The sequence below is a fragment of the Camelina sativa genome, chromosome 10 (genome assembly GCF_030686135.1).
Source record: "Camelina sativa cultivar CO46 ecotype springtype chromosome 10, ASM3068613v1".
In the NCBI taxonomy this organism is placed as follows: domain Eukaryota; kingdom Viridiplantae; phylum Streptophyta; class Magnoliopsida; order Brassicales; family Brassicaceae; genus Camelina; species Camelina sativa.
The window spans coordinates 1,207,036-1,221,184 of NC_141889.1; the positions used below are offsets into that span (position 1 = coordinate 1,207,036).

General features: G+C 36.6%; 2 protein-coding genes and 2 pseudogenes across 4 annotated transcripts; 2 read left to right on the forward strand and 2 right to left on the reverse strand.

Moving 5' to 3' along the window:
• Positions 1–39: 39 nt before the first annotated feature.
• On the reverse strand, positions 40–2,589 carry LOC104719939 (tRNA ligase 1-like; annotated as a pseudogene). Its single transcript, XR_015567751.1, has 8 exons — positions 2,465–2,589; positions 2,014–2,090; positions 1,829–1,899; positions 1,668–1,744; positions 1,465–1,545; positions 1,062–1,164; positions 749–907; positions 40–651 (listed from the first exon to the last, which is right to left on the reverse strand). The product of XR_015567751.1 is annotated as a tRNA ligase 1-like (transcript).
• Positions 2,590–6,023: 3,434 nt separating this feature from the next.
• Positions 6,024–8,579, forward strand: LOC104716377 (cyclin-B1-1). Its single transcript, XM_010433754.3, has 8 exons — positions 6,024–6,322; positions 6,624–6,808; positions 6,895–7,062; positions 7,171–7,296; positions 7,397–7,645; positions 7,735–7,893; positions 7,981–8,162; positions 8,241–8,579. The coding sequence occupies exons 1-8, from the start codon at positions 6,283–6,285 to the stop codon at positions 8,398–8,400; spliced, it is 1,269 nt and encodes a 422-aa protein (XP_010432056.2). The 5' UTR covers positions 6,024–6,282; the 3' UTR covers positions 8,401–8,579.
• LOC104716376 (uncharacterized) lies at positions 8,462–11,431 on the reverse strand (annotated as a pseudogene). The gene is made up of 5 exons (XR_015568377.1): positions 11,004–11,431; positions 10,011–10,897; positions 9,765–9,850; positions 9,336–9,476; positions 8,462–9,055 (listed from the first exon to the last, which is right to left on the reverse strand). The product of XR_015568377.1 is annotated as an uncharacterized LOC104716376 (transcript).
• Positions 11,432–11,703: 272 nt separating this feature from the next.
• On the forward strand, positions 11,704–13,686 carry LOC104716378 (putative esterase KAI2). Its single transcript, XM_010433755.3, has 2 exons — positions 11,704–12,553; positions 13,052–13,686. The coding sequence occupies exons 1-2, from the start codon at positions 12,183–12,185 to the stop codon at positions 13,494–13,496; spliced, it is 816 nt and encodes a 271-aa protein (XP_010432057.2). The 5' UTR covers positions 11,704–12,182; the 3' UTR covers positions 13,497–13,686.
• Positions 13,687–14,149: the final 463 nt, after the last annotated feature.

The window sequence follows — 14,149 nt, forward strand, 5'->3', positions numbered from 1 at the left end:
ATCATTAGCACACCTTTTAATTGGCGTTACTCAAGCTCCTGATCATGCAAACTCAACTGATCAATAGTATTAGTTGGATCATCCCCATATAAATACATTGCCCTCTTTGTTAATACTGAATAAGACACTTGCGCAATGAACAATTAACATATTAATTAACCTCAAAATCTCATGACACTGGAAACTGTTTATTATAACTACCATGAGTGTCCCATTCCATGAGCAACCTCGAGAGATAGCAACTTCCATGTTAAAAGTTTATTTCAGAAAAACTCCAGAGGACCCGAGATTGAGACCGGAGGATCTATCATCAAGCAACTCGCCTTTCCTTCTACGTAATGTGTTGGCCTCTCTTGCAGTAACGCCTTCCGCGGTCCACAACGTAACATGTGGCCATTCGTTCTTCGAGACTATGGTCTCCCCGTCCACAGATCCGACATGTGCTGTTAGAGCAGCCATCTTGTCGTTGTAGATGAGCTCCGTGAGCTCTACGGGTACCTCTCTGTTCAAGTGCTGGCCATAGCTGGCCACAGCTGCTACGCCGTGGCTTCTCTTGTGGGCAAGAGTCACGTGAGACCGTTCAAGCTTTTCCTGTATTCTCTTTTTCTTTCCCTCTAGAAAAGATCCCACTGTTGGGTCTGCTGTGGCCAACTGATTAGAAAAAAAAAAACATCTATTAACAACAAAGCCCATACATAACCTTTTTTCTTTTCTTTTTTTATGGTAGTTTAAGAATTTGGTTGGTTACCTCTTCAAGAAGACTGTGAACTTGAGTAGCAGGCAAGTTGATGGCAGCGAAAACAATAGATCCATGTTTTGTTTTCTCTGAACTTGGTGGTTTGTATTCACCCTTTGCGATTCTTTTGAGCTCTTCCCACACTTGATGAGCTGCAGACTCAAATGGAATCTGAAAGTTGCAAACCAGAAAACAAAGACATTATATGCGCATCCCTTCTTCTTGTAATCATTTATCATGTGCTGAAGAAATATCGACGCAGCTAAAATACTATAGCATGGATTTGTAGCTTTTCATGAACCCTCAATGACAAAGTATCTTTTACCTGAATAGAACTGAGATATTCCGAATTTGCAGCTAAAGTATCTCGTAGTTGTTTCTCCCATTTGGTCCACTCTGCTGCATATGTTCCTTTCGTCGACTCGAGTCTACAGCAAGAAAAATCAGAACGAAAAGAGGTCAAAAGGAGCCAAGCAAAAGTTAGAGCTGAAGAGATGAAGTAGAGAACTTCAGAACAAGAAACAAGAAACAAAAACGTCTGTGAGCACACTCATGTGTACGATTTATCCAGTAACATGATCCAAGTACCATCTAATCACAGGATAAATTAACATGATGTCTTCCTCGTTAGGTTTTGCTAAATTGTTATTAATGCCTTCCATTTGTTACGGTTTGACATTATTCAACTTTTCAAGTCATCATGTAAAATGGTAGTGTTGGCTACCCACCTCCCATGTCTTCGACTGTGGAGATTGAACAAATCTATGCCCTCCTCAAGAACTGATTTAACAGGGTCAGGTAAAGGACTCCTGTATATGCGCAAAGAGAAGTCAATTAATTAAGTGGTTTACAAATTAATTAAATACGAAGTTGCAATTTGTAGCTGTGCCAAGTTCGAGTTTGTTAGGTCACATCTGATGTCACCATATACCTGTCTGATTTCAACAGTGGCATCTTGACGAGGGAGCCAAAGCGCTCAATCAATTCACTCTCAAATTCTTTACGGTTCTGGAAGTTGAAGACCGTTCAGTTAAATGTGAGATCAAATCAAAGGTATACTTGAAGAATAAGTTGTGGTGTATGTGATGATACCTTTCCCTCATAAAGGTGATAAAACATCAAAGCACATAGCCTGCATTTGAAGATGCCTTGTCGAGCTTTCCCTAACAATATTTATTGCATATGAATGAAACGATAGTTTGTTAATTGAATAGGGTTGTGATAAAAGTAGGATGATGCAGTTGAAGATAAACTGTGTATAAGATGCAACTGCATACCGGATGGTTAACTCGTTGAAGTACACGGAATATGAAAACAGCTAACGCATCAAGTGAATATGGATTTGTATCGGTTCCTGTGTAGTCAAAGAGGGCCAAAAGTATATATCAAGCAAAAGATCACAACGAATACAGAGGATGAGACAAGGCAGTAATTGCGGAAACAAAGCAGAACAATATATTTGTGTGTTTTAAGCAAAGTATAAACTTCTAACTGTACTCTTCTAGAAGAAAATTGACTATCAAGCTCAGATTAGGTACGAACAAAACGGGAACAAAATCAGTAAAAGATAAATGATCTTTCAACCTTTTATACTCAAAGCGTTTTTGCAGGGTCATCCAATAAATTAAAGGTCAAATATTATGGAATGAACTTAATCTGACCATATTAAACAGCACGCAAGAAGATTGGTAAATGAAATACATAAAAGAATAGATCATAATTACACACCTTCAGAATCAGCAACGATTGGAACTGCAGAAGCCCTAGTTCTCCGACACATGTCTTCAATCTATAGGGAAATTACAAGCGTTATATTGGAATGAGACTTGTTACGAAACAAAAGATGTGGAAATATATCAGGTCAGCCACTAACTAGGCTTCAACAATACAAGCTATGCACACACTCACATATATATCTCCTGTTATACAACAGAGAAGCATTTTGTTGAAAATGTTGATGTGTCGTCGCCAGAGCGATTTGGAGATTTAATTACAATTAACCATCTGAAGATAAACATATTTACAAAAGTAAGTCTTTTAATTTATTAAATATGCCATTAAAATATATAAGACAATCTTTATTTCATTATTATTTACATAAATGTGTCATTATAATATATAAGGTAATGTTTCTCTCTATTAGTTTTTTAAAATGAAAGACTTCATCAACTATTAAAAAATATATCTATAGTTAATAATTTAATTATCATTTTCATAACATATTTAATGATTTAAAGTAAATTACATTTTATAAACTATTAAAAAAAAATTCATCTATTTAACTTTTTGAAATACAAAACTTATTCTCTGATTTTTTAAAATTTGATGCCTATTCAAGTTTTCCCTCTGTTTCACAATAAGTGTCATTTTGACACATTTCACACAAATTAATAAAATATTAAAATATATATATGCCCTTATTTAATAAATGTTTAATGGGTTAATTTAGTCATAGATTAAGGGTAAAACTAGAAAATCTAATGAAAAATATGCATTGAAAATATAAAATAGTGCATTAGAAATGTAAAATGACACTTTTTGTGAAACAAAAATAAAATTCTAAAATGACACTACTTATGAAACAAATGGAGTATATATTAAAAATTAATTATTATAATAATCTTAAAAATATATAACATTATCACAATTATCACAATAATTAACATTATATTCAACATTTCATGGGTGAAATATATTTTTACACAAAATAATTAAATGTAAATTTGAATAAAATAAAAAAAATTATGTGTAAAATTATTATTATGACACTTTGAATTCCAATTAATTTTACTTGTAATAATTTTATTTGAGTCGATTTATCCCGCATGTAGTGTATATGTATTAAAGGCAGGTTACAAGTAGTCGAAAAAAGATATGTCTTCAGCAAACCAAGGGAGGGTGTCATGGAACAAAATTTTAATCTTAATAACCATTAGGTAGCAAAGCAATTGATTACGACTGTAACAATAGTTGCAAAGATTCTGATAAAAATCTACTCCTACAAAGCCACTCTTAAAGGATCCATGGGTAGAGATTAGTAATGAGTATCAGGCTTATGGCACTACCTGAGAATCTTCTAAGCCTGATACTAATCGATGTGAGGTTGTAACAGATTCTCAGCGTAGAATTAATTACCTGTCTCCAGACATCTTCATTTGGGGCATTTTTGTCAGCTAACATAATTGATTGTGGTTCTTTACGACGTTCATCAGCAACCTTTGACATCTTAGACGTCAGTGTATGATCCGTAATGCAATGAGAAAGAAGAAGGCTATGAGTCATTAAGGAAAGTTTAGTTTGAAAGTGGCTGCCACCATTACAGAAGAACAGAAACACATGTTATATTGTCAAGTAGTTCCTTGTGGTAATGGCCATTATGAAGTAACTGAGCATGGCCAAGGTTTTAGGGTTGATATGAATGCTAAAACTTGTGCTTGTAGGAGGTGGAGTATGACTGGGATACCTTGTCGACATGTACTGCGTATAATATTGAAGAAAAAGCTGAAACCTGAGGATTTTGTTGTCTCAGATTGGTATTTGACTACAAGATGGGTTAAGCAATACAATGAGACACTAATGGGAGTGAATGGAATGTGTTTTTGGGAAAATTCTGGGGAATCTAGACTTCAGCCACCACCAAGACAAGTAGATAAAGGTCCAAAAAAGAAGCAGAAAAGAATCAAGGGGAAAAATGAGTCACCACAAAAGAAGAAAAAGAAGAAGAATGAGAAAGGAAATGAAGAAGAAGAACCTGCTCAGAAAAAACTGTCAAGAGAAGGAATGAAACTTCATTGTGGGCGTTGTGGATTAAAAGGCCATAATATAGTGAGGTGCAACAACATTGGAGTCCCGGTTAAAAGGCCACCAAAGAAGAAATCAAATTCAGGTCTATGCCAAGTAAACCAAACAGGTCAATCAAGTCAGCCATCACAAACATCTCAAGTAACTCAATCAAGTCAGGCATCACAACCCGTTCAAGCAAGTCAAGCATCACAAATACAAGCACCATCAAGCATGATGTCTCAGATTTTATGAGGTTTCTTTTGATTGAGTCTCAGATTTTAAATGTTTAGGTATGTTTTTTTCTGGTAATGCAGTCAGGTTTTAGTGGTTTAGAGATGATTACTGTCGTTTTCTTTTTGCTGGTAATGCACTCAGTTTTAAAGTGTTTAGGGATGGTTATTGCTTTTTTTTTTTGATAATACACTCGTTTTTAAGATTTTTTACTTAAACTTCTCTTAATATTAATGTTATGTCATTACAAACTTAATACAAACAAAAGGAAACCATGACCATGACACACATAAACGAAGAGAGATAAAGAAGATGATGAACAACGTGGATGCCACATCATCGACATTTCACGGAACAGTAACAGTGTTAATCCCTAAGTATGATTTAGCACAAAAATTTGAGATTAGATCTGTTAACTAAATAAATATAGAGTGGAGGTATGTTTTAGCACAGTCATATAATCAAGGTATGAATTTAACATAACAAAGCTGTGTGGGTATGAATTAGACGATTTCCCCTGGTACAAACAACACATGTATGTAGAGAGAAACTAAAACTTCAAACGACACCGTTTTAATAATTAAAGCCTTCGTAAGCCCAATTTACTAACAAAGGTCAAACGACAACGTTTTTAAAGAAAGCGCAAAATGGTAGTGGCGGTAGAGTAGTAAGCCCAGCCCAAGGTAATATGATATATCAATTTTATTTGATTTATGAGTTATATTGTTCTTCACAATACTGAAATCCTGTTTTTGTTCCTTTAGATGATTGCTGGGCTAAAATTGCTGTCCGAAGCTGTCTGAAAACCAAAGTCCCTATCTCATATGTCTTGGTGTCTCTTAGTTTGCTTCTGGATATTATTTCGGTAGTTAAAACTTATTTTACCTTGGAAGTTATATAAGGCTTTAAACATAAGATGAACCCAACATCAGACATGATGAAAGTATAGATAGACACAAGGTTTTTCATGTTACTACTAAAAAAGCTAAACTTACAGATCCAAGCAAAAGGATCCATATATATTACATTTGAATCCTCTGTGATTTCTTTTGTTGTTGTTAATTTACCCTGTGAGCCCTTTTGGTTTAGCTTTGTACTTCTTGAGATGAGGGAAGCAAGCGACGACGTCGGATTCGAGTGTTTTGCTTGCCCCCCAAAAAAAAAAATTGATTAAGTTCTATCTAAATTATCTAATCGAGATTAATGGGCCTTCCTATGGGCTTTCTGCGAGAGCCATTTTTAATATCTCACGTAATCTGTAATCGAGCTTAACGGTCCAAAATAAACTATTCACCGTTGGATGAAGATCCCATCGAACCGTCTAAATCAAAAAAAACATTCAGATTTCAGACCGTTGGGGAAGAAAATACTCATTTATTTTGTTTTAATTTTGGTTTTCCTTTTCTTTAAAACGGCTCATCTTCCTCGAGAAGCCTCCTTTATACAAGGCTTGTTTTTTTTTACAACTACAAACAAAAAGAGATTTTATTCTGAGAGAAGAAGACGAAGAGAGAGAGAGGAGAGAAACAAAGATGATGACTTCTCGATCAATTGTTCCTCAACAATCCATGGGTAAGAATAAAGTTCTTTAATTTTTAATTCGTTTTTAGGGTTTTGCGGAACAAAAACTGATTTGGTTTTAGTGGCGACTCATCCATGATCATCGGTTCTGGTTTTCTTTTTCATCTGGGTTTTGTTCGATTTTAGTGTTTCTTGCTGTTCGTGTTTGATATCTACGAACAAGGAAACGAAACTGTTTCGAAATCAATTATAAAGTCCGTGGCTTTTTGAGTGAATTATTCTTAATTTGATAATATGGTTGTTTGTTGCACTTTGAATTATAATAAAGTTGTAAACTTTTCGTGTTTTGAAGGTGATGCTGTTGTTGTGGAAGATGGCAAAAACGTTGCGAAAGGAAGAAACCGTCAAGTTCTTGGTGATATAGGTAATGTTGTTCGAGGAAATTACCCAAAGAACGAGCCGGCGAAGGTCAATCATCGTCCTCGTACACGGTCTCAGAATCCGAATCCCACACTTCTTGTGGATGAGAATCTCAAAGTTTGTTCCTTTTTCCCTGTCTTTTGATGAACAAATTATTTAGGTCTCTTCGTTAGATTTGATGTGCTTATTGTTTTGACCTGCAGAAACCTGTAGTCAAGAGAGTCGCAATACCAAAGCCAAAGAAAGCAGCTGGGAAATCAAAGGTTTTAGAGGTGATTGAGATAAGCTCAGACAGTGATGAAGAACATAGTTTAGTTCTTGTCCGAGAGAAATCAACCACTTACACATCTGTTCTTACCGCTAGAAGCAAGGTATAAATTTCACTTTGTGAAGTGATGATTCTTGGTTTCCAAGTAAGAAGATGTTTGGTCTGTTCTGAATTATCTCTTTTTTTGTTTCTTTCTTTTGATGATTTTCAGGCTGCTTGTGGTATAGAGAAGAAACAGAAAGAAGCTATTGTTGATATCGATTCTGCTGATGCTAAGAATGACCTTGCAGCTGTGGAATATGTGGAAGAGATCTACCGTTACTACAAGTCTGTTGAGGTTAGTATACTATTTCTATAAATCATGAATCTTTCCTTGCAGAGCATTGTGGTATGAACTATGAACTTGTTTTATTTAAAGTTCTCATTTTGATTGGCAGAGTGAATGGAGACCACGAGATTACATGCATTCGCAACCTGAGATTAATGAAAAGATGAGATTGATTCTGGTGGAATGGTTGATAGACGTACATGTCCGATTCGAGCTAAACCCAGAGACGTTTTACCTCACTGTTAACATTCTGGATCGGTTCTTGTCGGTTAAGCCAGTACCTAGAAAAGAACTGCAGCTAGTTGGTCTTAGTGCTCTTCTCATGTCATCTAAATACGAAGAGATCTGGCCACCACAGGTGACAAAAACAGAGAACTCCTAAATCATTTGTAGCTTCTGATTGTGATTCTTCTTGTCTTCAGCTTCTGAATTATAATTCTTTTGCAGGTGGCGGATCTAGCTGATATTGCAGACCATGCATACAGTCACAAACAGATCCTGGTGATGGAGAAGATTATACTGTCTACACTCGAGTGGTACTTGACAGTACCAACCCATTATGTCTTTCTTGCTCGCTTCATCAAAGCTTCCATTGCAGACCAACAGGTAAGACGGCTTTTTTACAGTTTCTTCCATGGTTTTACTTTTACATTACATTATATATGACATTTCAAGTGGTTTTTTTGTCTTCAGATGGAGAATATGGTGCACTATTTGGCGGAGTTAAGTGTGATGCATTACGATACTACGATAATGTTCAGTCCATCTATGGTAGCTGCTTCTGCAATCTACGCAGCAAGATCTGCTCTTCACCAAATTCCCATTTGGACCAACACTCTCAAGCATCACACTGGCTATTCCGAGACTCAGCTCATGTAAAATAGAACCTCTGTTAATTTCTTCATATGGGTTTTGTATATTTGGCTGGATATTGATTATTTTATATTAAACAGGGACTGTGCAAAGCTATTGGCGTATCAGCAATGGAAGCAACAACAAGAAGGGAGTGAGAGTAAGGGAGCGTTACGAAAGAAGTACTCCAAGGATGAACGCTTTGGTGTTGCTATGATCCCTCCGGCCAAAGCTTTGTTGACCGGAACTGAATCTGCCTAGGAGTTTGGAACCCCCTTTAAGACCTTTTAAGAGGACAAAGAAGCTGAAGAACCAAGTCTAGTTTTATTTTCCTTCTGAAAATCAAGTCTAGTTTCATTAGATATAATATTTTATACAAGTCTAATGAGTCACTTTGAAACCAAGTTCTTTAGTACACATGATTCATTCCTCAACAAAAAGCATTTGTTTCACTATTTCTTGTGAGAAGCCAGTTTCTTCTGGGCCCGCCCATTCTGGCTTTTAAAACCACCTTCTGGTCTGAGACGCTTTCCAAGATCCCCCTTGAAAGTTGAAACCACTAAACACTCCATCTTCTGTGTAAGCTTGACTCTGTGCTTGAAATTTCCAGATACTGCGGTTGTGGATCATGGAAGAGCAACATTTGAAGAAACATTTGTTTACCACAACCTCGTGCCTAGAATTTCTCGTATCCATGCAGAGATTGTAAATCCAATCAATTTTGGATCTTCACTCGGAAAGTGAGAACGGTTAACCTCCAAGGCCCTTACTTCTAACCAATTTTTTACACCAATCCAATGTTTTAGATAGCTGTGCCTCGATGATCTCCAACACTGACCGTTTACTTCTCTTCTCATCTTCAAGATCGAGAGTTCGGTATGCTAGTGTAAGCAAGTAGATACCAGGGTGCAGTCTCCTGGAGAAGGCAAAAAGTAAAAAATAAGTCAGGTTACTTCACAAATAACAACTAATATAGAGACTTGACCCCCTTTCCCCATCATGCCTTTTAATTACTTTGGTAAGAGATGTAAGCAGACTCAAAATGACTGAGGAACAATGTGGTCAAAGCAGATACAAAGATGCAAAAAAATTGTTGATCGGAAGTGATTTCTACCAACAAGTTCTAGCACTCATCCTTTAAGCTATAGCCAGCAGTGCATCTTACGTTGCTTTCTCTTCATATATAATAAGCTTACCCATCCAGTGTACTCCCCTCTTCCAGTCCATCCCAGAATCTTTGTGCCAGGACCGTTCGACTCTTTTTATCTTTCCCATAAGTTTCAATATACCATCCTCCGACATCATGCAAACCACAACGAGGCTCAAACAACCAAAACCTGTTTTCACATCCATGCAATTATTGTTTCATGTCACTGGAGGTAAGAAGGATAAAGTTAAGTTAGAGATTAATGTCATAAGTTTATAACATGTTCATTCCCAAAGATCACTGACTTCTTCAGCATTTCAACAAAAGCAATTACATTTCTGTGTTCCAGGTATCAATTTCTTTAATTACATTCTATTGAAGATAAAACAGAGACAAGGATGTCCGATCCTTGTTGTTTATGCGATCGAGTTAAATGTGAGCCAGAACTGAAATAAAACAAAAATCATATTTGGCTTACTTGCTTGGTGGTAATTTCGCTCTACTGCATCTACACTCGCAAATGGAAACCTTTTCCCCAATTCTGTACCAGTGCAAATGTCTGACCTGTAGAACGTGGATAGTGAATTCTCATGCATGGTTATTTCATCAAATGACTAACAGAACTAATCTCTATATGCATCACAGTACAATTCCCTGAGAAGAGTACATGTGGTACATTGCAAAAGGTAACTAAAATAAATGCTAGATCATATAAACCACAAACCAGAAATGTCCTATGTTTCATTATCACATGAGTCTTAGCACCATTGCCATCGTAGACATAACATGAGCCTTCATCTGGGATTGTTCCAAGACCACTTATAGTTCCAACAAGTAGTCTGGCTCCACTTTCATTTCCCCGAGATGATCCAGATTCAGTACCGTGATTAGATCCTTCATCTGAATTGAGGAAAACGTGTATGAGATCGTGATCACCCTCACTTTTATTCTCTTCGTAATGCCCTTTCGGGGGAACCCTAATGGCTGTAGCAACAACTCTTCCAGATACATGCAGCTGAATATCTTTATAAGCATCCGAAACATGGTTTCTATTTCTTGAGGACTGTATATGAGATATCTGAAGACCAATCCTTTCATCAGATTTCATATCATAATTGCCTTTCTCAACTTCTTGACCCAGGTCCGAATCCATAAATGACGACAAAGCCAACTTCTTGGAGCAAGCAGAAGAAAGCTCAAGGAAGTTATCTACCAAGCAGACCATGCCAAAAAGATCCCTTCCTGACACCAAATGCAAAACCTCTCGTGTGTCATACACAGACCTTTCCTCAGCTTCAAAACAATCAGGAAGAAGCTCCACAGATCTACATCAGGCCCAAAGTACGCTGCTCTGATAGCTGAATAAAAATCTTCTTCTAGTTCATCCAAGTACCCTGTAGTACCATTAGCTACTCTCTTCTCCAATACAATATCATGTACTGCTTCTCTATACCACTTTAGCCACTCAACCACTTCCATCTCTTGACTCAATGTCAATCTTTTTTTATACCTGTGAAGCGTATACCCTTGTGTAGAATGTTTCGTCATCACCACTCTCCTAGATAGTAAGTATCTATCATAGTGTGCTCTTTTTTCAGAATCTGAAAGAATCTGGGCATCATCACCACCACAAAATCATATCATTCATCAGAACCACTACAACTATCACAAAAAGCCTGAAATTTTTTCAATCAGAGAAACAAATTTCTCTATGTACCTCATAAGCGGCGAGAATCTGAACGAAACGTAACGAATTAGATGGATCTTTCTTCGAATCGACAAGGTCAGGATGAGTCTCCTTGGCGAGTCTGCGAAATGAAGCTTTGATCTCTGCGATTGAACTTGTTTCGGAGACATTCAAGATATCGTAGGCATTCTCCACCGGAAACTCATCCCGATTCGACTCAGCCTCGCCGCTCAGCAATCGAGTTCCTTGTCGCGACGCCGACGGCCCGACGCATCCGTAATTCAGATGAACCGGAACCGATCTGCCGAAACGCCGACGTATCAATCCGGCGAGAGTCGTCATCTTAGGTGGGAACGGAGAACAGAGTAACGGCACGCCGACAGCACGTGGGTTTATCGGTTTCCCGCCACGTCATCACGAGCGCTAAGCACTAGTTTTGGTTTGGTCAACAGTAAAAACGGTCTTTATGGAAGAAGATGACACAAATTTACCTTAAATGGGCCTTAGATTTTTTATAATGGGCCTTGTTCGTTTCACAGATATAGACAACTTAAATGATGAAAGGAAGTGGATGTGATACGTGGTCGCATATTCACCATGGCTTTCCATGAATAGTAAATATGTATACGTATCTGGTTTTTAGATACCTACCTCATTAATCAAAATTTTGTATACATGCCAAATTTAAACATTGACTTACTATAAGAAGAACCTCTATCAAAAAAACATTGACTCTAATGAATGAGTTTTTTTGACAGATTATTATTATTATTATTATTTTTTTTTAACTATTTTGAATGCATGTAATTACTTAACTGTTACGTTTAGGTTTAGTAAATTAACAATCAGACTGACATTAAATTATTCTGACCCACCTCGACCTAAAACCGTTCCAGCTCATTCAAAGTTCCAAAATATTTTGGGCTTCATTCCAAAAAACTAAAACCAAATTATCACGAATCGCGATGTTTGAATTTGACAATCTAACAAATATGGTTCCAGTCACCTATAAATCTAGATATTTTAAAAGAAAGATCCTAGAATTTATTAACTCTTCCACAACATGAGATTTTATTTTTAAAAATATATACTACCAAAGAAACTTTAAACTATTTACCAAACACTTCCACTATATTAGCTGATTATATATCAAGAGAGATATAACAAGAAGACGAATCTTTAGAGAGAGAGAAAAATAAAGAGGAGGAGATGGGTGTGGTAGAGGAAGCTCACAACGTGAAGGTGATTGGTTCAGGGAATCAAGCTACGATCGTGTTAGGTCACGGGTTCGGCACGGACCAGTCAGTTTGGAAACACCTGGTACCACATCTGGTCGATGATTACCGCGTCGTGCTTTACGACAACATGGGAGCTGGTACGACAAACCCGGAATATTTCGACTTCGATCGTTACTCAACTCTCGAAGGCTTCTCCTTTGATTTGATTGCAATCTTGGAAGATCTCCAGATTGAGTCTTGTATCTTTGTTGGTCACTCTGTTTCCGCCATGGTTGGTGTCTTGGCTTCTCTTAACCGTCCTGATCTCTTCTCCAAAATCGTTATGATTTCTGCTTCTCCAAGGTATATAACATATCATTTAAAGATTTATTATCTCTTTTTCTTGATTCATAAGATCATTTTTTGCTCTTTATGTTTATTTCTTAATTTCTTTCTGACATATAATTTGTTTTTTTAATCTAAAGTTCGTAAATTTACTGAATTATCTTCAAATCTGTTATTTGGTGGAGAAGATTCATAAAGCTTTTTTGCTTATTTTAATCTCATTCTGACATATTTTCGACAAAGGGCCTCTCTGTTCCTTCTCTTGGCTGAATTATCCTATTTTATTTCTCAAAATCTATAAACATTTCATGTTTTATTTTTCAATATAAAAAATCCGTAATTTTTTTTTTAACATCATCATAAATTTATTCAGTTTTGATATTGATTTTTTTTTTTAATTGAGAGCGGTGCTTACATATTAATTTAATCTTCTTCTGACACAAGAAAACCCTAGAAATATCCATATACTTTTTTGTTAACTTAAGCAAATTATTTTGTTTTTGGTGCATCTATAAGATACGTGAACGCTGTTGATTACCAAGGTGGATTCGAACAAGACGACTTAAACCAGCTATTCGAAGCGATGCGAAGCAATTACAAAGCTTGGTGCTCAGGTTTCGCTCCACTAGCCGTTGGTGGTGACTTAGACTCAATCGCCGTTCAAGAATTCAGCAGGACACTCTTCAACATGCGTCCTGACATTGCTCTCTCCCTCGGTCAGACCATTTTCCAAAGCGACATGAGACACATCTTACCTTTTGTCTCTGTCCCTTGTCACATCCTCCAAAGTGTTAGGGACTTAGCCGTACCAGTTAGTGTTTCAGAGTATCTTCACACCAATCTTGGAAGTGAATCCGTCGTTGAGGTTATTCCTTCTGATGGTCATCTTCCTCAGCTTAGCTCGCCGGATTCTGTTGTTCCCGTCGTCCTCCGTCACATTCGTAATGACATTGATTTGTGATTGTGGGAGATTTAGTTAATATAATTAATTAACGATGTCAAAAAATTGGAAAATAAACTTTTGATGTGATATGTCTACCTATTGAGAACATTGTTTCGTTGTGGTTTGGTTCTGATTCGTTTGTCTTTGAGTAGTTGATCGTTGTTGTTCTTATCTTTTTGTTAAAGGAAAAGTCTCTGTCTTTTGTCCAGCTTTGCTAGACCCATTATTGCTCGATGTTAATAGTGATCTTTATAATTGATGGTCCATATGAGCATAGCGAATTATTTCAAGTGTCGTCGATGGTCCATACAACGTGTGAAGACTAAATTTATTTGCGATTACTTTTCAGTTATTTACGATTACACCTCAAACCTCCCATCCGCTACACATAGCCATAGGGATATGGGTTATCTAGCTGTTAGCTTGTTCGGTGTGGACATAGTTTAGCCGAATCATAACATGATAAACAATGTGATGGACTGATGGTTTGAAGTTTGTTTGTATGTTTATGAAAATATAAGTCAACTAAATTTTATACTAAATGATACTCATTTAGGGGTTTTATAGTTAAGTGAAATTAATTCAAATTTTTGTTGGGTCTGTTTGTTTATGCAAATTGTGGACTTGTTTGATGTATTTATAGTGTCATCATGCCAAAAATTTTATCTTGT